Below are 23,884 nucleotides of genomic sequence, written 5' to 3'. Positions count from 1 at the left end.
TGGGAGTTAGTAGAAGAAATCCCACTACTTTGGAAAAGAGACATAGTTCCGTGGTGGAGTATCTGCTTGGCATGCAGAAGGTCCCAGGTTCATTCCCTGGTGTCTCCAGGTAGGGCTGGGAATGTTCCCTGTCAGAGATCCACAACCAGGCAGTATACACAACCCTGAACCAGATGGATTGCCGGTCTGACTCGGCATAAGGGAGCCTCCTCTGTTGCACCCCTTTTGCCACTAGCAGTTCCTTGTCACCTTGCCTCGCCAACTGCCTCTGTGGCTTCATACCAAATCCAGGTTCCTCAGCAATTAAGAGCACAGCTCTTGCTTCTGTTCAGAATCTTAACACTGAGCTCCTGATGAGAAGCACGACATATTTCATGGGGGTGACTCATAACACAGCTCTTTTGATTAATTTGAAACATAAACATTAGCAGCATGAGGAGCTGTTGAGTCACACCTGAAACTAAAGTTATACAATATAAAAAATGTGTTATAATTCCTTTTCATGCATATTCCAATAAATATGCATGGTGAGAATGAATGTTCAGCCAAACACTGTATAACCGCCTCAGTGCCATAGGTTGCTTAAATTGTGACAATTTCATCCTTGGCATCCACCTAAGATATTTCAGCTATATATCTGAAAGTGGGAACATGAGACTCACAGGTGTTTGCAGAGACGCATTAGGGTACTGTTAGGGGAGAAAGCAGGGAGCCCAAACTGTGGGTGGAGCCAGAGGCAATGACAGACAGCGCTAACTAATCCCAGTTTGTACCCATCCTTCCTGTTAAAAAGACTAAGGAGGAAGAAGCTGAGAGCCAGTACCGTCTCCTGGACTGTTTCTAACTACAAAGGCAGGCAAGTAGGGGCTGGGGTTGAGGACAATCTGGGATTGTGGGGCAGCATCCCATTCTCCTAACGGACCAGCTTCCACTGCAAAGACCTGTATCAGACAGGTGGACTTACCAAAGGGGGCATGGTTTGCCATTGCTGAGTTCAACATTTGATGGCAAACCCAGGCTTGCTCTCCAAGCTAAGGACAAAATGGCCTTTAAATTGTGAGTCCTTCAGCGACATCAGATTTTCTGGTGAAATTATTCTACCTCACCTTGAGCCTGGAAACTAGGGCAGGCTATAAACAAGCAATGAAATAAAACACAGCAAAAGCGAAATACCTTCCTTGCAGGCCACTCTTAGAAAAAGTCCCTCCGTCGTTTATTTTTTCTTCCCCTTTGACCATCCTCCTCCCTTTCCCAAAGATACAAGGCAGCTGTTCTCATTCCAGATCTTAACATCATCATGGCACATGCAGTTGACTCAACAGCCTACCAAGAAGTCTGTGAGCTGGATTCTATAGAAGTGTGACTTGGGAGCTTCCCTACCTTCTCCAGGTGACAGCAACCTCTACGTGGTTGAGGGTTACGGTGATGCTGGCCGGCTGCCCCTCCACCGCATACACCACATCCGGCTTGTCCAGGATCATGGGGGCCTCCGCTAGGTAAGGCCCTGCAAGCACAGCCACCATAGAAGACAACACAAGGAGGTCAGTTTGCTGTTCTAGATGGGGAATATGGAACCTGTGGTCCCCCAGAGGTTGCTAGACCACAACTCCCATAATCTCTCACCATTGGCAATGCTGGCTGGGACTATTGGGACTTGGAGGCCAACTTCTGGAGGGGACACAGGTACCCCACCCTGGACCATCAGTATGTAGGGGAGTGGACAGATATCCAAGTTCTCAGCTAGCTAGGTTAGATTCCTGTTTTGACACATCAAACAGGAATCCTGACTTTGGGAGTTCACATTCCAGAGGCCATTCCTGAATAATTCCTGATTTATTGTAGCCAGACACTGAGCCCGGAGCCAAATCTCCTCTAGCCCAGAATAAGCATTATCCCAAAAGTGCTCTAATATGGGCTCTTGGCCGCAAGGGGGAAACCCACTTCTAGCAGTTCTTACGTGGGACTTTCAAAGTGTATAGAGAACATGCCAAGCAAAGGATTCAGCAACTCTACTTCAACAAAGGAGCTACTTCAAAGATGCTGGAGGTGGCAAGCAGTTCTCCCAAGGGAGAAAGCATTTATGGCTTTCTGCCATGGGCTCTGGAGAAACAATGGCATTGATTATATCAGAATCTTTATATTTAGGATTAGAACCTGAGTAAACCCTGCGGCCTAATTATAAGACCAGAAAGGAGCAGAAAGTTAGAAATGCAACCTTTCCTTCTGTTTTGTTATGGGCCTTTGGCTATTTGCTTCTGTCTGATTCTATTTAAATATGTTTCTTGTTTAACCACCAGAGCATCAGACTGAGACTGGGAAAATCTCATTTGCCCTCAGGCATCATCACTCCGGCTTGGGGTATGTGTGTGTGAGGAGACTACCATAGTGTCAGCTTCTTTTCCATTTCCCTCCTTCTAGTCCCTCCCCCCCCCACATGTCCTCTTCCCCTTTCCCTGCTTTGACGCTGCTTTACCACGATCAAGGAGCTGCACAGCCTCAGTGGGTGGAGAGGGCTTGCTATTCGCCTTGGCTGTAGCTGTGAGTACACGGAACATGTAGCGGATGCCCTTCTTCAGAGCCAGGACGGTGTAGCTGGTGTCATGTACCCCCGTGGCAATCACAGTCCAGTGGCTGCTACCCAGGACCTGCTGCTGGATGGTGTAAGTCACAGATGCAGGGTCTGAGAACAGAAGAAGAGAACTTCCAGCAGAAAGCTAGTGAGGCTATGCATCATTTGTCCAGAGTCAGGACTTTGTGCTATGCTTGTATGCCACCCCCACTCAATACTACAGTATTGGGGAGGCAAGGACCTGTCTGTGAGTAACAAGGATATGGCAGGCTGTTGGGGAAACTGGATAATACTGTACTCACCCTCTGGATGGTTTCTCCCCCTTAAAGCTAATTGATGCCCTTTAGGTTCGCATGAACAACAGCTTTTGGTCAGCAACAACAGAAGTAAAACAACAAAGTAAGTTTCTAGTCCTTATGGGCTAAGAAGCATATGCTTGGAAGTGTGTGAGTAACACCACCTGAAATTTTCAGGTAGCTGAATAAGATTTGTGGTAAACTGTTTTACTGGCCTGCACATATTTTGTATACCATAAAGTATACAAAATAACAGCAATTGTGCAAATTGGCTTAATTTGCAAAATGCAGCTTTTCTGAGGCACAGCTATGTATGTGTGGGATGTTTGTGTGTATATATGTGTGTGTGTGTGTGTGAGAGAGAGAGAGAGAGAGAGAGAGAGAGATAAGCAGATACACCCCTAACAACAACCCACCAGTGCTAATGTGAACACATTTTCCAGTCAGTGTATGCAAATGTGTAATGCCCCCTTTGCCTGCCAGCAGCACGCAGAGAGAGTGGGCTGTACAACACATCAATGGCAGCTGTCAGTGAGAGCGGGGGCCTCACTTGCAATTGCAGCACCAGATTGTGCACCCACCTGCCCAGTGACAACTGCCAGGCTGCCCAGCAGAGGAATCCAGTTATGTGGAATGGCCTGCCCTCTAAGATGCATTTGCCCTACAGCAGGAGAGACTGGGGCACCAGCTCCTGCATCTGACACCAAATTCTCCCAATTGGTACCTCAAGCAGCTATTTCTTCACAGCCCAGCTCCTTCTCCACCCGGCTGCCACTACACTGCCACTTGCCTTCCTGGCCCTGCTTACCAATAGCTGAATCCAGCCACTTGGGCTTGTTCCATTTCAGAGTGACTGCTCGGCCAGTGACAGCAGCTATGGCTGGCGGGCCATCAGGGGGTGTGGGCACCACATCTGTAAAAGGCAAGCATGGAGGTGGGTGAGGACCCATCAAGAACACAGGGGAAGATGAGGAGACAGGGGTATATGTACACATTATTCCTTTAAAGCACATCTGAAGCATGTTATTTCCCTCCAAGAATTCTGAGCCCTGTAGTTTGTTAAGGGTTGCTGAGAATTGTAACAAAGTGAGGGGTAAACTGTAGTACCCAGAATTCTTTGAGGAGCAGGGAAATGTGCTTCAAATGTGCTTTAAAAATATTGCGTGTACACAGACAGTATGCTCTGCTTTCTGATCAGGATCACCTTTGCCCCCTTCCCTAGGGGATTCTGAGGCTTGGGTACTAGTCTATGTTTTTAATTAGCGGGTGCTTAAGTCACTCTTTCTAGAGTGAGTTCCAGGTCTCAATGATATTATGTGGTCTCCTACATGTTAAAGGTTCAAACAGCAGAGAGCTGGAAGACATCTGAATCCCTCTATAGCTGACTTTCTTGCTCCACCAGAAGATAGCTCCATGACCAATTAAGACTGGAATCAGGCCCTTAGATTTCACATTTGCCATCCTTGGAGAGAATGATCCAAAATATTACAGTTACAGATAGGTAGCCGTGTTGGTCTGCCATAGTAAAAAAAAAAAAAAAAAAAATTCCTTCCAGTAGCACCTTAAAGACCAACTAAGTTAGTTCTTGGTATGAGCTTTTGTGTGCATGCATCTGAAGAAGTGTGCATGCACACGAAAGCTCATACCAAGAACTAACTTAGTTGGTTCCTTCCAGGTGCTACTGGAAGGAAAAAAAAATTTTTGTTCAAAATATTACAGAGGGGCATTCCACACTAGCACTGAGAAGATGTGTGGGGCTGCATGCCTGCAATGGGCATGACCAGAGGCAGAAGGAGAACAGGACTAGAGTCAAAAGTGACAGATCAACAGATGTGGCTCTTACCTTTGTCAAATAGGCTGTGTTCCAGCCGTGCAAAAGTCGGAACTTTCTACACCAACCCACCCTCACAACTCCAGGCAAATGACAGGCATTGTTATAGTTCAAGGACACATTCCAGCCATGCAAAGGCACTTGAGGGTGTGGAGCAGGGCAAGTGAGGGTTGTGGCCTGGGAAGTGTCCCAAGGGCTGGAAGGAGACGTCTAGAGGGTCATAGTCAGCCCTCAGGCCCAAGGTTCACCATCCCTGGGCCCAGGCAAAGCACCTCATGGGGTGCTGATGCTGAACAGCAGCTCCTCCCACTGTTTCCCCATCCTTACCTGTGACATAGAGGTGAGCATAGCAGGTGGCCTTGCCCAGTTTGTTGGCAATGACACTTTTATAAACCCCGGCGTGGGCGTGACTGACAGAGATGAAGACCAAGCGATGCACATCCTTGTCTGCGATGGACGGTGGAAGGAAGGGAACAGATAACACGTTACAATCTTTGTACAAAGGAACAACCAGTGAGAGCCAAAGCATACAGGTACTGACATGTTTGCTAGGGAAATGATATTAGGGACATGGGGAGGGAAGGTGTAGCAATGGGGGGGGGGGAGAAGGTAGAATCCTGCAGGTGCTGCTGGGGTAAGGACGTGCTGCCTTACAGGTGTGATGGGCACAGGCAGGAGGGGCCAGAGCCAGTGTGACGCAGGGGCAATGACACCCACCTATTGTGGTCCCAGCCACCTTTCACCATTAAGAGGAGGAGAATGGGAGACAAAGAGATCCGAGTTAACCTGGACACAGTTCTGCATATGCCCCTTTGGAAATCACGGGAAACTGTGCAAGTCACAGCACAGCTCCTGTGAGGCCTGAGATGGGGAACTTCCTGGCGGATCGTCCTCATGTTAATTTGTCAAGAGAGGGGGGATCATCCAATTTTCCACTTCAAGCACCAGTATGTTTTGGCTCAACCCTGCCTTATTTTCACTGGGAAGGGCTCAGCAATTTGCCCCCCCCCCCAGCTCCAGCTGGTGCTTCTATATCAAGGCCAGTGTCAGAGGTTGGCACAGTCGGGCATCCGCTGCAACCTATGGCTCTGCAGAGATTCCACTGCCAAGAGACTCAGGCCCCTTCCCCTTTGACTCCTTGCCACAGCCACCTTCCTCTGGCCCTACGGGGGGTGGCTGAGCAAGGGGACAATGGTGCCAAGAAAGAAAAAAAGAAGCTGCTCATATAGCCACCTATCCTCCAGCTCTTTACCAAAAAAAAAATCTGGAGGGGCCTTGTTTCTTGTGCAAAACAGCTCACAGATGAGATAAATTACAATCACCGCAACAACGAGGAGGAGGAAGAAAGAGGTGATGGCAGTGCACAGATGCTCCCTAGTCCAAGGCCTCCCTGCTCTGGATCTGGCCCTGTTTCATGAGGCAGCTCCCTTATGTGTATGGGGGAAATGCAAGGGGAGAAGCCTACACTGCATCATCCTGCGATCATCAGTGCTCTCGATGCGCCGGCCCTTGTGGAACCAGGTGATGGCTGGGTAGGGCAGCCCGGCCACTTGGCACTCGAGCACAGCCTCCTTGGATTCCACCACGTCCAGGTCATGCAGCGGCCGCAGAAAGTCAGGCATGGTGAAGCGCTCCACTTCGCTCTCCCCTTGTTCCGGCTCCTCGGGGATAGAGGGCATCTTCTCCAGCTTGGAGCTGCAAGGCCAAAAAGGGAGAGGAAAGAGAGGTCTCAATCGAAGCAGCCAGCCCAGCCGCAGGGCTGCCCTGCTCATGGGACTCTACAGCCACATCTCACAAAGGATCACAGCCACAGATGTGATAAGTCGGAGGTATCCTACTGGAACAGGAAAAGCCATCTCTGCAGGCAAGCCATGATCAGGTTTCACAGATGCAGGCATGGTGGAGAAAAGCCATAGGGGAATTTCTTGCAAACATTCCCCAGGGAAAACAAGCAGCAGGCAAATGAGGGTTTGGAACAGCTTCCATTGTTACAGAAGGGAGATCAAGTGATCCCAAAGGAGCTGCGGAAGTATGAAACAAATGTGGATTATGGAGTGATTGCAGGGGGAAATAACAGATCAATATCATCCAGTGTGTGGCTGGGAAATGAGGATCCCTAACTACTTGAGTTTGATAGTGACTATACAGAGATAAGGAACCATGTCAAGAGAAATCAACCAGGCAAAAGCAGCTGGCGAATATATTTCCTCCTGCTTCACAAACAGAAAACCGTAGGTGTATAAGGCAGGAAACGCCATACTTTCTTGGAGCAGTTTTTGATAGCCATAGGAAAATCGGCTGGTTGTATGAAATAGGTAATATATTGGGTAATAAACTGGGTAATAATATACAGTACTGAACCCAACCCAGTTCAGTCGCTTCAGCGTTTTGTCCACGCTTAAAGAGGAATGGAAAAACATTTGCCTTTAACTAAAGTTGAGATGTCTTTGCAATCAACCCAACAGCTTGGCTCTGGGGAGGGATAATGCTTTTCATTGCCCTGGAATAACCAGATAACTGCCTGTTTGCATGCAGTGCCAGGAATATATGCTATTCTGCTACAACAGATTGACTCTCCCGGTCCTTTTTTATATTACATGTAATCGGTTCAATTGGCCTTAATATAAAATGCCTCTATTTTGTCTGGCTAATGTCCCTCGTTTTAAGCATGCTAATTATAGTTGCTGATGCATCGAAGGATTTGTGCTCTGAAAGAGTATGTGCACTTATAAGACCTGGAACAGGAATACAAGAGCGGAGTATGTTGGGAAAGACTGGTAAGGCCATAGGCAAAGCTGATTCTCACAAGAGCCCTCTGAGAGTGACTGTGTTTGAGGGCCACTCTGGTTTGGGCAACGAGCCAGGCTGTGACTTGGCCTGCATTCCAGGGAGCTTCCTGTGAGCTTGGGTCAGTGAGAACAGAGGCTGGGTCTGGTTCTCATGAATACAGAATTACTCCCAGGTTGAGGAGTTTCCCCCTCATATTAGGATTGCCGGGCCGGGCCGGGGAGCAGCTATCACCACTCATATACAAATGTCAGTAAGGCAATGCATTTGAAACACAGAAGTTAATATCACAGACAAACAACTTCTAGCTGTTTATTGCCTGACATTAATATGGAACTTGGGGGTGGGGAGAAGCCACACTGTGTAGTCAAAAGCCAAAGAAAACAAACAGCATTTATCCATTGGTCAGGATGGTTTAAAAATGTCCCAGGCTTAAATGTGCCCTCCCCACAAAAAAAGATGCAGTGCCAGGGCACAGTGCAAGCCGAATTAGGAGGCCATGGGTACATTCACATAAGCAAATTAGCACAGGAAGATAGCTGGTGCCAGAACATTGGCTGTAAGAAATATTAAAATGCCCACAACTGACTGTGACCCAACACCTAAGGCAAGTGGTAGGGAACTTCAGGCCCAGGGTCCAAATGTGGCCCTCCAGGTTCTCTACCTCGCCCCAGACTACTACCACCCCACTCCTCAGGCCCCAAGTGCTTTTCCCCTCTGACTGGAATATGTTCCAGAACTGTAGAAATGCCCCTTGCTTGCCTGGAGAGAAGATGGAGAAAGGTGTGTGTTTGGGGGTGCAGAGAGAAAGAGAGAGAACACTCTCAGACTTTTCTGTGGCTGAAACGAAGCCTGCTGTAGAAAGGTTACCTACCACCCATGGAACCTTTCACCCCCTGAAAGGTTATCCATGTGCTAATGTGGTCATTGAGCTGAAAAAAGATTCCCTGCCCCTGATTTAATGGGATATCCTGGCATCCAGCTCTAGGCCCCATCCTCAGCCCTTCCTTTCTCCTCATACTCACATCTGAGAGCTGGTTGCTGGTCTCGGCTCCTCCACGTACAGCTCAGCAGTGCACTCGGCTCGGCCATGTTTGTTGCTGGCGCTCACTCCGTACTGGCCCTCGTCCTCGGAGCTCACGTGCAGGAGCAGCAGCGAGTACAGCCCACCGTCCCGCTGCAGGCGCATGGTTTCCCCCTCTTGCACAGGCTGGCCTGCATCAGACACACCTCAGTCAGAGAGCCCTGGTCCGAAAGCAAGAGGAACCCAGGCAGGCTTTATCCTGAACGAAACCAAGCCTTCCACTGGTTTAGGGCCTGGAGCGTGGAGGTGGCATCCCTCTATCCCTTGGGCCACGATAGGGAACGGAAATAAAGAGGGAGAGGCCTTGCCCCGCCCCACCCCAGAAGAGTAGCTATACAGTACTGAAATTTATGACATGGGGTAGGTAGGCCACACTGCCCTACACATGCTAGTCTTGCTACAAATGTGGGAGAGCTCTTTTGCCAGCAACCGGCTCCCAGTCTGAAGAAGAGGGCGGCATCCAGCACAGCTCAGGATCCTGAATAAAAACTTGTAGATCAACTTTGTCATCCAGAGCAGCGGCCGAGTTTGTAGCTGGAAACAGAGTATGCAGAAAGGCCTGCTGTGCACTTGAGAACTGTGGACACTCCAACAAGACAGTGAAGAGAACGCTACAGAGGCATATACATGGGTGCAACCCCAGCCAAACGCCATAGATACTGAGAGGTAGAGAGGGACTCTGTGCCCAGTCTTTAGGTGGACACATTTGACCATAATCAGATGTGCTGGTTTCAATTCAAGAAGCTGATTGATGGTCTGCCCCTGCCCCCTCCTCCCAGTTGTCAAAAAGGAACGTGGAGTGGGGAGCAGCTTGACCCTGCGGCCTGATCTCTCTGCAACATCAAGGCCACCATGAATAGATGGGCACCAATCCCACACTCTATTGTCCTCCCAAACCCCCAAAAGCTGATTTTTGAATTCCCTGTTACCCAGAGCCTCCTGTAATGGGAGATGGAGGCTATTACCGAAGCGTGTCCAGGTGACAACTGGTGTGGGTTTGCCGCTGATCTTGCAGTCGAACCGTGCCATCCGCCCCTCCACCACAGCCACGGCCTCCAGCTTGCGGGTGAAGAGTGGCTGCTGCGAGGGCAAGACCGTCAGCTTGGCGCTGCATGTCAGCTCATCTGCAAGGCACAGCGAAGGGTCAGCTACAGTGGAGGGCCCTGGAGAAATCTCCCCTTCCCTTCCGAAAGCAGCCTCAGTGTCATGGATGGAAGGCACAGTGGGGGAAGCAGCTGGCAGCAGGTTGTGTGACTGGACTGCCATACCCTTGGGCATGGGATGGTTGTGAGAAGTTGTGAGCAAAGGAAACGTTGGGGGCAAAAGAGCAGGAAGGAAGTTCTTTGGGCATAGGGTTGGAGTTATTAAGGAAGAGGAGAGTTCATAAGCTAATTGCTCCTGCTTCTTTCTGGGCACTGTCTTAAAGCTGACCCTGGCTTCCAGTTCTCCTTGTGACCATTAGATCCTAATGCTTGGAGGTAGGTTATTTTTATGTTTCATTTACTTATTAATGCAATATAATTATTTGCTATTCTTCCTTGTGAAAATTCTTGCTAATCTTTTGATAACACCTTGAGCCAGTTTGGCTAATATCTTGTGGGAAAGCAGCATACAAATAAGCAGGCAAATTAATGAATTATCCAACTTTTTAAATGGTTCTGCTCTTCTGCACTGAATGCCACTCTTTCTGATGCACAGAAATGAAACAGGGAAAGGTGCCCCCCCTCTCTCTCACACACACTGCTTTATCTCCAAACCACAAAAATCCTCAGTTGCTGAATTTCTGCATGTCAGGTTGCTGCTAAAGGCACAGGATCCAGGCTAGGGTGTGGGCAAGAGGAGAAAGTGGCAACAACCCTCCTTAGAGCATTCCTGCAAAAGCTGCCAGCCTCTGTTCAAATCACTAAGGTAACAGAATCTAAGCCCCTTTGTATGGGTAGGCGTCAGGTTTGCCAGTTTCCCTCCCCTCCTCTGCAACTCCCTCCAACATCTGTTCATTGGCTTTGAATCTGTCATCTGACAGGGCTGTCAGAGGATGTACTTGAGCATGTCTGAGACCAGGAGGGAGGAGAGTGTAAATAAAAGTCATTTGCCTCCCCAATCAGGTTGCCACTACTACTGTGCAGGCCTCCTCTAATATTGACAGCCACTGTAGTGTCATCATTACTAAGACACTGGGCACTACCAGAGGTGGGTTTAATTTGCAAACAGGTTGTTGGCAATAAGTACAACCCCGAAAGGTAAAATTGTATTCTTTGTTGCCAGTGATAAGCACTTCTGGGCAGTGTTGGCTGGTTCCCATTGGTATTGGTGGGGCAGACGGGAAGGAGGCCCAGCAAAGTGGAGCCAGAGCCAATAACAGGCAGAGTCAGCAAATCCCCCATCATCCTCCCTGCTTCCTTCTGCAAGGGAAACCCTGTTAAGACTAAGGAGGAGGAGACTAAGGAGGAGGAAGCCGACAGACAATTTTGCCCCCTGGACAAGCAAGACAGTGAGCAGTGGGGATTGGCTGAGGACAGACTGAGGCTGGCAGCCCAGTGCTCCATTCACCCTATTGGACCACCCTCCACTGCTTATGGGGATTTTCTCCCTCAGGTGCCAATATACTGTAACTTGTCTCGCCTTGCTAAGCTGCTTGCACTCAAACAAGGTGCTGTTTTTAAAGCCAGCCCCACCGCTCCTGCCACAAAGCAAGAAAGAGAGGTGATTGTGGCAAGAAATGGGTAACAAGCAGGCCCTAACTAATCCCACACCACTTGGGGAATTCTTCCAAGCCACTGAACAGATTCCAAAGGGGTCTGGGGTGTGTCTGAGGCAAGTGAAAAAGGACTGCTCAGCTTCTTTCTCTCATGGAACTCCCGGGGCTAGAACTGTGGTGCCTAGCTAAAAGCACCAGTGGAGTTCCTTATTGCAACTGTTTGATAGCAGAGTAGCTGTGCATGGCCTTGGGTGCTAGAGGGCACAACAATGACATAGCATCTGAGTGACAAACAAGTTCAAGACTGGGTGCAAACTCTTAGGGGTATGGTTATCCCCTTCCCTGGAAAAAAAAAGTGATTGGATGTCTTCTGCTACATACACGCCGTGTCTTTAAAGCACATTCAAAGCACATCCCAAGAATTCAGGGAACCGTCACAGAGCTACCATTCCCAGTACCCTTGGCAAACTACAGTTCTCAGGATTCTTTGGGTGAAGGAAATGTGCTTTAAGTATGGTTTGTACACAGCCTTCTTTTCTGAATGTGAACTGTGTGCTCATATGAGCATAGGGTGGGGGCTTTCCCTTTGCCCACTTTTGCAAGCTAGCTGCTCTGCATGTAACCTCTCCACGCACGAAATGACCTTTTCAGCCTGGCCACATAAAAGCAAGCAAGCAGGTCTGTGGAGGTTATTCTTGGCTGTATTATTTGTCCCTGCCAGTTCAGAAGCTCAGTACATACCTAAGGTATAAGGTCTACTATATTAATATATTTCTTTCCTTCTCTGCTGAAGCTTCTTGTCCCTTAATACCGGTCCAGAAAGCAACTCTTAGCTAGGGACTCAAATCCAGGATTGTAACCCAGAAAGGACTGGCACACAGTTGCATCCTTTACTATACCTCTTGGCCCTTTGACTTCCTGCCCCCCAACCCATAAATTGCCCAGGAATTTATCTCAGCTCACCAGTCTAGAATGTCTTTTTATCTAACGCCAACTCAAGTACACTGTGTTTGAGCACACACTCTACAGTAAAAGCACATTTAAAGCAAATGACTTCACTCTCCCACCAAGAATCCAGGGAACTGTAGTTTGTTAAAGGTGCTGGGAGTTATAGCTCTATGGGGGTAACCTACAGTTCCTAGAATTATTTGGGGGAAATACATGTGCTTTAAATGTATGGTGGCTACTCAGTCCTAGATAGCTCTGCATATGAAAGGAAATGGGGAAGCTCTTCTCTGCTCCACACCCTAAAAACAACCAGGTGTCTGTTTGGTCCTTGCACGAGAATTGTAATGCACTAGTAGCATAGAAATAAGACTGGCAAGGGAATTCCCACAACATGCCATTATATTTTTTGTGCTGTTTATTTGGTTTTCTGTCGTTTGACGTTTGTTCTGATTCAGCAGGAAACAACGGGTTTTCCCAGGGAAAGTAGCAAGACAAAAAAGAAACATCTCAGACCTGTGACTAGAAATCATGGGACAAAGAAAAGTGTGGATTGGCTCTAACTTGTGCTGTATAACCCTTGGCCATTTGGACAGCAGGCTGGGCTCCGGTAGCTGCTGCTGTTCACCCCGTATGGCAGTGGGGACATATTTCATGTTGTTAGGCGATTTCTCCACTCCCACTACCCACTTTTCATGAACACTTTTAGTATTCTTATATTTGTACTCTTTTTATTGAATTTGTTGTTGTATTTTAAGTCACTACAGGATGTCCATAAGTAAACTAAACTAAATTTGTTCTGCAGTTGCCCCTATCCAATCCAGTTGTCTTTCCCCAGCCTTGAGATATATATATATATCTCAAGTCCCACTGAGTTTAATGTGTAGGACCTTCTCTCAAATGGGTACATAGACTCATAGAGTTGGAAGGGACCTGGAGGGTCATTTAGTCCAATCCCCTGCAGTGCATTAATGTGCAGTTGTCTCTTACTAGAATCAAACCTACAACCTTGGTATTATCAGCACCACACTCTAACCAACTGAGCTATCCAGTTGAACAAATCTACTCAGAAGAAAGTCCATAAAGTTCAATAGAAAGTGCTCCCAAGTAATGTGTGCCTAGGATTGCAGTCTCAATGCGTTTTCTAGGTGGCAGGGAAGCAGACAGGGTGAAGTGAAGGTTCTTACATTGGTTTAATGAGGCATGCCAGCCCCCAAGGCCTATGGCAGCAGGCTATTCATGCTTCCTGCTTTAGTATAAAGAATGAATGGTAACACTTTAAACATGTGTGCCTATTTTGAATGGTCAAATAATTATGGAATCTTAAAACTTCAGCATCACAGAGACACCATCCCCCCACCCAATTATATCAGTGCAGTGATGACCCTGTTGAAAATAGGGTTGCCAGCTGACCAGAAAAAAACTGAGCCCAACCTGCTCTCCTGTCTGTTAGAGCACCTGAATATGGAGGAACAAGCAGGTTAAGGGTTTCAAGGGATGGAGATAAACATCACCTATTTATATATGTTCATCACACTGCTATTAAAGGCACTGTTACAATGGTTGGTTGAAGATGAGCAGCCAGTTACAAGCATCCCCTTCTTGCTCTTGGACCACCTTGACTTCTCCCAGTGCAGCATTTCCTCCTTCCTTACCTTTAGCTGTGCTAAGCTTGCACGTGTAGATACCACTATCATCCTCATGCACAGAGGTAAGCAGTAGCTTGCACTTGCGCCCATCGAAATGCATCTTGCACTGGAGCAGAGCAGGCTGGAGCAGGCGCCCCCGCCATAGCCAGTCCACATCCACATCAGGTGGGCCAGACACCAGGCACTCGAAGAGAGCTGCATCCCCAGCCCCCACCACCACGTCCTGCAGGGGGGCCAGCACTGCCAAGGACTGGGTCTCAGGGTGCACTGGGGAAAAGGAGGGGAGGGGGAGGGGAGGAGGAAACGGAAAAAAAGAGAGAGAAAGAAAGATGCGTCTCTGAGCAATGGAACAAAAACAGGAAAAGATGCAGGGCACAAGGTGGGGGAAGCATGTAGTGAGTATTCATGGCTAAGTGAGATTGCCAAGCTGGCCAACATCTTGTTGATTGCCAGCAAGAGTAAAGGGCGCGATCCCTACCCCATCCCTACTGTTAAGTGTCATGCAGTACTCAGATTCCTTTCGTTCAATATTCTCATAAGGATAATAATGCTAAGCTAGATTAAACTAGAAATGACTGACTTCAGTATGCTGAAACTTCACTCATTGCATTTCTGGCTATGTTCAATGTCTATTAGTTTCTTCAATTGTATAAGTATAATGAACAAAAAAACCTAGGGCTTCTGCACTCTCCCAGAGTAGCTCTGAGGCATGGCTAACTTTCTACAAGAGCTGCACAACTCACTGGGGGTAACTAATACCATCACCTTGAGAAATAACTTTAAGGGACTTCCGGGGTGGCGCCATCGGCAATGGCGGACTCCTTCTGAACCGGAGGGACCAGCTCCGCGCGAAACGGGTCGTTTCCGCTACGGCGAAGCGGGGACCCTTTAAAAAATCACAGGCGGATGAAGCCTGTGACCATGGGACTCAGCGGGCACCTTTAGCGCCCCCCCAACCCGCAAAGGAACCCATTAACGGGCTCCGAAGCGAAGAGGGGGAAGTGGCGCGGTGCTGTGAGTCTACTGCTTTTTCCGTGGAGCGAAGCCGCATAGCCGTTGCCAGAGAGCGCTGCCTTTTTCCTGGGACAATTTGGCATCTAAAGAATCACCCGTGAGTACTTAAAACTCGAACAATTGGACTTTAAATAAGGACTGGCCAATAGAGAGGAATTGGACTTAAAATTTACTTCAATTTGGTACTGAAACGGGAAGGTCTAAACAGGAAGTCAGCCTTCCGTTTCTTTGTAGTCAGCATAAAGCAAAGACAACGTAACTAGAGCTTAGAAAATTACTTTTAAAGGATTGGCTTTCATCATTTAAAATCGTGGAACCCCCCTTCGGTAGCAGGAGAAGAAGGGGGATCTCTTTTTGGACTGTTTAAACCTGCAGAAGTGAGTTTAAAGTAAAGTAACTTTCCACCGTCCTGATCCTGGAGCGGAGTGTCAGGACTGACGTTTGAAGCTCATTGACCAGAGACAAATGTTTTTGACAGACAGCTAAAAGAAAAGTAACATAGTGACTCCATTGTTTCCTTTCACATTTCAAAGGAACAAATATTGACTGAATATCTTAAAAAAGAAACTTTGTTGCTATTGTTCTTAAAAGAAAGAATAAACAGAAGTTTTCCCCCTAGAGGGAGACTGTGAAATTGTAACCAACTTCAGGAGCTTGCAGCTGTTACAGATTACAATCGTGGGAAAGGACTTGTGACCTTGTAGGACAATGTTTTCAGAAGCTCTGTTGGGTGCTTTCTGTAAAATAAATGCCTTATTGGATCAGCTAAGCCAGAAGATGGATTTGATGACTAATGCGACCAGAAATTTTGAACAGGCAGCAGGAAACTACATGGAGCCTACCCAGGAACTAAAACAGGAGTGTGCTATGACAGCACAGATGAGAGAAGAGGATACTGCTGAATCCTGGGTGCCAGAAATGGAGGGAGTTGCGGCCCTGCAGGATCATGAGCCTTTGGATTTGATAAATGAATTTGGAAAAAACCAGATTTAGAAAGATAAAGTCTGGTTTGGTTTGGAAATGGGGGGTTGGACTGACCCTCCCATGCAGGGATGTTTGGACTTTCTGAGTCTGGTAATGGGCCGTCAGATGTTTGGAGCTGTGGGGGCTTTTAATTTTGGAGGGAATCTGAAACAGGTGTTTAAATATCACATGGAGTTTAGTCTGGACTATAGAAATGGGGCTGATCTGCTGAAAAGGGTCAAAAATATTACTAAGCTGGAGTTCCCACAAGTGAAAGGAAAATATGAAGAAGAGCCACGGAAGGGACATGGAAGAGACTTGAGGGCCTCGGATATAAGGATACCAGGTTAATGCGCTAGATTAATGGGACAAAAAGGACTGACAAAATCTGGGACCAGGAGGAAGGGACGCTGGATGAAGATTGGATTGTTTTACTTTTCTTTCTTTTATCATTAGGACTGTTTTAAAATAATGGATGAATGTTAGAAAAATGTTGAAATGGAACTACTTGGTTCTAGTAAAAATGTTTAAAGAATTAGGTTAATGATATGGTTATGAGAAGTTGGTAAAAATAAGATTTAAGTTTTAAGTTTTAAGGTTTGCTATAAGAGAAGATGAAAATAGATTAAGATAATGTAAGGACAAAATATTATGAACTATGGAAAGGATTTGCTGTGATAATTATTAACCAGGATACAAGAAAGGGGAGGAGGAGGAGGTCAAAGAAAGAAGGTAATGAAAGTTAGAAATTTGAGAACGATGGATGTATTTTTTCTTTCTATTTTTCTGTTTTGTCTTTTTTTCTGTTTTTTCTTTTTTATAATTTTAAAAAATCTTTAATAAATATTATTTTTTAAAAAAGAGAAATAACTTTAAGCTGCTCAAGATGCAGAGGAGGAGGAAGCATATGTATCTTGCACTGCCTGTTCCTCCCCTACATCTCAAACACCCAAAGCCACGATAAATGCTGAATGGAAAAACCTGATGCAATAACTCTAGTTCTAGTGCTAAACCAGGATGCAAGACAAAGAACTAAGGAGAAGGAATAAGTTGCTTCCCCCATGGCCCAGTGTCATCTTTCCTCCACACATCAGGGAACCAACGGCCTGTAAATTTTGCACACTTCAAACTACCAAGTTAAGACAAATCCGAGCAAATACTTCTGTGTGTACTGTGTTTAATACTTCAACAAAATACTACTTGAGGCTGGCAACCCGTTAACCACTGCAACCAGGAATGAGTAGCAGGAGAGAGGAAGGCAGCCATATTCAGAAGCAAATTAAATGTGAATGAAAGAATGATGGGGTGTGGAGAACACAAGAGCAGGATATTGGGGTAAGAAGGGGACGTGGGGAAGAGGGAGACAGGGGTCTGCGCTAGGAACAAACCACACAGCACTTTTACCAAACGAAACAGACTTTATTTCTTCTACAAAAAAGGGGTTCACTGTAGCCCAGCCCCTGTGAGACCTTCCCAGAGTGGGGTGGGCACAATGGTAGTAAGAGACTGCATCTCTGGCCTCCTTCATTAAAGATGCTCCATAGCCCAGCAGGCTCAAGTCTAGTGGGGTGCCATTATTTCCCTGAGCCCTCCTCCATCCCACACAACTCAGGGGCAAAGGTCCCTTCCCAGTGAGCTTGTGCTGTCCAGACTTCGTGCAGATAAGGACGCTGCCTTGCGTAAAGCTGAGCATGTAGTCTTCTGCCCACAGACACCTTCTTGGATTTGAGGGAAAGCAAGGCCTAGATTGGGCCTCCTCCTTCCAAAGCTGCCTCATTTTAGTGTGTGTGGTCCGTGGGTGAGCAGCACAAGGCTCTAGAGAAGCTGGCCAGGGAACACACAAGTTAGTGCTCTGCCCCAGGCCCCTGGAAACAGGAGTGTGCAAACAGGGGCAAGAAGACATGGACACATGGAAGAAACAGAGAGCACCACACATTGGCCACAGTTCAGGCCAGACAGAAATGGATGCCGGCACGGGGATTAAACACCATCAGCACCTAGAGGTGTAACGCCTGGGTACAGGCACAGTGCCCACCACTGAGATTATATGCCCTAGAGTGGATCACATGGAGACTCGATTGTACAGAGAGGCTTCCTGCCCACGCACTAAGGAGATGCCACAGATTGGTTCAGCTCACGCAACTAAGGGCAGCCCAGAACTACTCTCCCACCCACAGTGGCTCACTCCTCCAGCTGCAGCCAGGCCCTGTGGGTCCAGGTGAGTCTCGGCGCTGGCCATCCAGTGGGTGGGGGCAGGAGCCAAGCCTTGCCAGTCTGGTTTGTTCAGTCAACGCTGGGAGCAGAGGCAACTGCCCAAGTTGTCTGGCTAGAGCGGCCCAGGGGCCAAGCAGTACCTTAGCTCACTCCCCCTGTACAGACAAAAACACAGTCAGCAAGCAAAGGGTTAGTGTAGCATGGTGGACACAGAGGCAAAGCACAGACAAATTCACACATGCCTGGTCAAAGCAAAGGGTTTGCCTGGCAGATACACAGATGTAGACACTGTCTGGCAAAGCAAAAGAGCAAGCACAGTGCATTTACACACAGACACACACTCCCATTTGCCTGACAGTGTCCCCTTCTTCCCAAGCCAACCAGTCCAACACTGAAGCCAGGCAGAACCCATTATAGGAAGTCTCAGACTCTTCTTCCTATCTAGGTAAAACATGCCACCTGGGAACATTCTGCAGATCCAGTGATCCTAGGAACAGACCCTGCAAGTCCTGTTCACTCAGGACCTGAAAACAGCCCTGCCTCTATTTCCCTAAAAGGTGATGCAATGGGCCAATCAGAGGGATTTGCATTCAGCACAAGGAGGCAGCAAGAGAGGCTGATCAAAGTGGAAAGGGCACCTTTTAAAAGGGTATAGGGGAAAGAACCAAAAGTCCCGCCAGACTGAGGTGAGCCAATACTAGCATATACCCTCAGCTATCAATGACAGGGAAAAATACAGTGCTGGTTCCTTCCAGCCTGCTCCAGTTCCTCCCTACACAAATCCCACTCAGGCCTATATTAGGCATTATGGGGTCAGGTAACAGAAGCTGAGAAGCGAGCCTCTCCTTTTACTAGATGTAACCAGCATGGGGATAGCATCCCATTTAGGCTCACAGGCACTGTAAAGAGATGCCCATGTGGACAGGAGCTGGTTGCTCCAGTCCTACCATTAAGCAAAGTGAGGCAGCTACGTCAGGCAGGAAATGCTGGGGTGGCAACAACCCCACTACAACCATTCTGCCTGAGTTCTATCAACTAACCTGCTCTGCGCCCTGTAAAGCAACCTGCAGCCCTCAGGTACAGTGGAGGATGCTGCCCCGGCATCAGTACTGAAGAAGTAATTTTACTGTAAGTGGTCAGATTCTGTACATGGAATGGGGAGGCACATCCTGCCTTTTGTCTCAGGCAGCAAAATGCCTTGGGTTGCTCCTTCACCTGGTGGTAGTGACGATGCCTGGCGCATGCCCCATCTGCACTATACATTTAAAGCAGTATCATAACACTTAAGCCTTAGCTTCCCTAAACAAAATCCCGGGAAGTGTCATTTATTAAGGGTGCTCAAAGTTGTTACCTCTATTCCCTTCACAAAGCAACAGTTCCCAGAGTGGCTTAACAATTGAGTCCTCTTCCTGGCAAACTCTGGGAATCGTATTTCACTTGAGAGTAAGATTTTCCGAATACCTCTCAGCAACCTTGACAAACTACAGTTCCCAGGATACTCTGAGGGAAGCCATGGCTGTTTAAAGTGTTTTGAATGTATAATGCAGATGGGCCCTAGTTTCTGCTGGAAATGAACTGGAAAGAAGGTGGCACCACTGGGACCCAGTTCTGGGTACCACAGGGTGGGGGGAAAGGCGGAACCAAGCCAAGAAGAAAAAGGCATAGTAGGATTGAGGGGTCAGGGAGGAGTGTACTGAGAGCTGGCGGTAAAACTTGCTGCTGCTCATTGCCCCAATGATTAGCATGGAAGCCACTGGCAGAGACAGAGGCTGTTTTTATGGGAATGTGGGAGCAGTACATTGGTATACACAGCCATCAGGCCCCCTCAATGGCTATCTCTCTCATCTCTTTCCTTTCTGAGGCTCACGGTTCCTTTCTCCAAAATTCCACAGCAGCTGCCACTGTTTCAGCTCAAGGTGGGACGGGGGAGGATTGGGAGCACACTGGCAGTTGGTGCTCGGTTGCTAAGCAACAGCTGAATGCTCTTCTTCCCATCTGGAACAGGCCTCCAAAGGGTTTCAAGGCAGTTGCGCTTGCCATGCTCAGGAGAAGGCAGCTACCTATGGAGGGCTATCCAGGAGAACGAGCCTAGCCTAGTGCAGGGACGGTCCAACTTTTCCTACCTACTTCAATACGGAACCCGTGGGCCGCATGCTGCGCCAGGGTGGGGAGAGCGACAGGCCAAAATTTGACACCTCCCCCCACAACCTCATGCTGCCTGGGCTTTGGGAAGGAGGTGCAATGCTTTGGGCAGTGTCCTAAGGCCCTTCCAGCTTCTTCTCAGAGCTGAGAAAGTGCTAACTTTCTGACCCTGTCAGAGCCCTCACACCTCCTTCCCAAAGCCCAGAGCCTTTGGGAAGGCAGTGCAAGGGCTGGAAGGGTGAGAGGGTGTCAAATGTTGCCGAGGATTGCCAAAAAACGGCCTTGTGTTGGACTGCCCTAGTGGCTAGTGGCTCAGAGCATGCCCACAGAGCTGAAGAGTAGAGAAGTGGGTGGCCCACTTAGCCCTTTCCTCTTTGTTTATTCACACACACTGTCCCCACCCACAGCTTTCCCACCCGTGGGTGGGTGAAATTTTGAGTGTACAAATAAATGGAATGGAGAAGAATGAAGAAGCATCCCCTTCCTGTTGCTGCTCTTACTAGGGTGCTTTCAGATGACTGGTGCTAATTAGCATTCACTCTCATTTGTTTACAGGAAGATTAGAGGATGTTGGCTATTTAATGAACATTCATCCTGATTTGTTTGTGGGAGGTTAAATGATGTTGCATCATTTAAGCAAGTGTTACCCTTTACTATCCAGTGTGTTTTCCCATCACTTTCCTTATTGGAAAGAATCCTATCTTTTGGGGGTGTAGAGACCTCCCAACCAACTATAATTGTGCAACCTGAATTTCCCAGTATGTGACTGAATCCCACCCAAACATGGACTGGGAGCACCCCTAATCCCAGCATCAAAGGCTGATCTCAATCCCAGCATCATAAGCATCCACTATTCCAAAACGAAGTATCTCATCTAGCTTGGCCCCATTCCCTCCTTCCAGGGGTCCCCAGTTCTAAGGAGGCAAGTAAAATTCCCAGGATTCTCTAATGAAAGTCATGAATAGTGACAGTCCAAAACATTTTGGTGCCTGAGGCAGGAAATCCAAATCTATTGATTAATTAATTTGTTGCTTTTTAACATTACTTAATAGCTGCTACCAGAGGTGGCACACCTCACCCTGTCCATTCCACTTAAATTGAAAGAAAAACCAATATAAGCTTGTAGCATAGAATAATGGTTTAGTTTACTGTAGATTTTAATTAGTTCTGAATGTTTTCTAAGTACCTGTTTAACTGTCTTTTATTTATACTTTTAATGTTTTTTTTTGTCAAACAGCTTTGTGGTTTTATTACTATAAAGCTGTATGTAAATTTTGCTAAATAAAATAAATAAATAGCCAAGTCCCCAGTTCCAATCTGCCTTTTGCTACACTACTCTGGAGGCCCTCAGCAAGCCACTATCTTCTTAACCTCAAGCCCACCTTGGCAACATGGGTATAATATAACCACCATACAAGTCTGCAGTAAGGATTTCTGAAATGCTTTCAACACTCAAAAAGTGTTAAAGATATCCCAAGTAGTATTTATGTTCAGGAACTCATGATACCTTCTTGCTTTCAGCTGAACCTCTCTCCTCTCCTTGCCCCATTTACCATAGTAGTCCACAGAAACCTGATTGCTTGTGTCTCTCAATAATCTGGTGTTAGGCTGAAGTTCTAAACTGGAGCTCTAAATTTCTTAGACTCATGATGAAAAAAGGGCAAAATTCAGTCAAGGGCTGTCATGAATTCTAGGGGCAGGAGACAGAGTTACAATACAACCAGAAACAAGCAGCCATAGAGCCACAGGCTACTCGTGGGCAGAGGATTGATATAGGTCACAGGATGTGGGGGGGGGGGGAGTCAGAAGCATGCTTACATGAGTGAGTAAACCAAGGAAATAGGCATGCAAGCAGGATATTCTGGGGACAGCCCATGGCAGGCAAGCATTAATCTTCATGCTCTGTGGCTTCCAAAGGTACCTTGTACATCAAGCTTGGCCTCACACTGCTTGGTGCCATACTCATTGATGGCCTTGCAGGCATAATAGCCAGCATCAGTGCACTCCACCATGCGGATATGTAGGCAGAAAGATCCATCGTCCTCCTCCACAGCAGAAATGCGCCGCCCATACTTTATGGGATGCCTGTTCTTCAACCTAGAGGACAGAGGAGAGGGTCTGAGAGCCTGCAGTGCTTGCAACTCCATCCAACTTCACAAAATGCTTCTTCTGTCATCTCATCTCACCATCCCTCCTCCACAGCAGCATGCCTCAGGAAGAGGCTACATACTTCATCTGGGTGGTCAATTCTGCATTGGCCTTCCCCCAACCTTGTTGCTACTACAAACATAGCTTTTGGTACAATATAGTCAAGGCAGTTCAAACCATAAGATCAGAGATCCCTTTTTTTTTTTTTTGCCATTACATCTAGGCCTATCAGTCTCAGGTCTGATTCTTGATACATTCTGGCTGAGGACCTGCTTTCTTTTTGCCATCCCACCACTTACACACAAAACAAACCATTCTCAGGTTGGATGGGTCTTGTGCCCTTTGGAAATCAAAGACCAGCCTTGTCTGTTTAATATTTTGCCAGTCTACATATCACACAGTTGTTAGTTGTGGAGTAGTGAAGGCCAGACAGGAAAAATAAAATAAACCCAACTCTCTTCTTGATGTACAAAAGTACTGGTTGCCTGAGAGAGATTCTTATTTTGCAAAACTGGGAAAGCTTTGCCACCCATCTCATCCCAGGACAACATGGCTACTTGTGAAGTTATGCTGTATCATAAAACCCACTCACCAGTGTACAATGGGCTTTGGCTCTCCCTGTACCCGAATGCGCAGGACCACATCCTGCCCCTCCAGTACTTCCTGGTCACTCAGTGTCACCTGCAAGAGAGGGCATCAGGATCATGCCAACTGCAAAGGGATATGGGAAGCAAGTTCTCTTTAAGGCAGGGGTAAGCAGAGTGCAGGGCAAGCTCTGCTAGGTGCAATACCTTCAACAGAGTAAAAGCTGGAATTTACTTTTGCCTCAAAGGTCTGAGCATGTCAAAAGCCCAGGGCCCCCAACCCCAATCCAAGGAAGTGCCGACTTATAACCTGAATCCTTATTCAAGTATGCAAAAGCCATAGGCTACTTTCCACTGTCATGCCCTCCTGCGCTAGTCTCACCACCTGCTCACCTCAAAGGATGGGGCAGCCTTGAAGTTGATGCCCACATGCACCGGGGGTGGGCCAATCTCAGATCGGGGTTGCACTTTCATGACAGGGTGGTGCCGCGGGGTGCCAGACTCAGGGAACTCTTCCAAGGGGCTCAGGTACTCTTCATCTGATGTGACAGGGCTGCTGAGCTCGTGATGGGGTACCAATCGGCTGTGGGACTCTGCAGGAGCTAGACAGGCAGAAGAGGGTTAGGGCATGGCTTGTGAACATCACATCGAAGCAGCAAAGCTCTCCAGCTCAAGGGGGAAAGCAGCACCAGGACATAGCCGCCCACCTAGCAGGCAGGGCTCATATACAGGGATTTTAGTTGACGGTTTAGCCACAAGCACAGGGTAAATGATATAATCAAGCTTTCTGCATGATAGCCCAGTGCACCTACAGTGTATTCTAAGGGATGAGGTTTCCATTTGCTTTTAAAAAAATAGCACATGAAGAGGGGGCACATACAAAAAGTAGTAACACAAATTGACCATTGGAATACATTGGTTCCTTCAAAATAGTAATAGAAATGCATTGCAGCAGGAAAT

At 47.5% G+C, this 23,884-nt stretch overlaps 1 protein-coding gene across 6 annotated transcripts in view; it reads right to left on the bottom strand.

Annotated features, from left to right (window-relative positions):
• The window catches only part of SPEG (striated muscle enriched protein kinase), a 105,199-nt gene that overhangs the window by 30,131 nt on the left and 51,184 nt on the right, over positions 1 to 23,884 (bottom strand). For all 6 annotated transcript variants that reach the window (XM_083590767.1, XM_083590766.1, XM_083590771.1 and 3 more), the window contains 11 exons: positions 23,318 to 23,526; positions 22,933 to 23,021; positions 22,114 to 22,289; positions 13,866 to 14,126; positions 9,533 to 9,691; positions 8,509 to 8,698; positions 6,162 to 6,391; positions 5,024 to 5,143; positions 3,674 to 3,778; positions 2,474 to 2,680; positions 1,381 to 1,504 (listed from right to left, as the gene is read on the bottom strand). In XM_083590767.1, the coding sequence (XP_083446893.1) occupies positions 1,381 to 1,504; positions 2,474 to 2,680; positions 3,674 to 3,778; positions 5,024 to 5,143; positions 6,162 to 6,391; positions 8,509 to 8,698; positions 9,533 to 9,691; positions 13,866 to 14,126; positions 22,114 to 22,289; positions 22,933 to 23,021; positions 23,318 to 23,526 (1,870 nt within the window). The remainder of the gene's footprint in view (positions 1 to 1,380; positions 1,505 to 2,473; positions 2,681 to 3,673; positions 3,779 to 5,023; positions 5,144 to 6,161; positions 6,392 to 8,508; positions 8,699 to 9,532; positions 9,692 to 13,865; positions 14,127 to 22,113; positions 22,290 to 22,932; positions 23,022 to 23,317; positions 23,527 to 23,884) is intronic.

The sequence above is a fragment of the Podarcis filfolensis genome, assembly GCF_964270895.1.
Source record: "Podarcis filfolensis genome assembly, chromosome: 1".
Taxonomy (NCBI): domain Eukaryota; kingdom Metazoa; phylum Chordata; class Lepidosauria; order Squamata; family Lacertidae; genus Podarcis; species Podarcis filfolensis.
The sequence above is the reverse complement of the archived record's forward strand: the minus strand, read 5'-3'. Positions and strand labels throughout refer to the sequence as shown.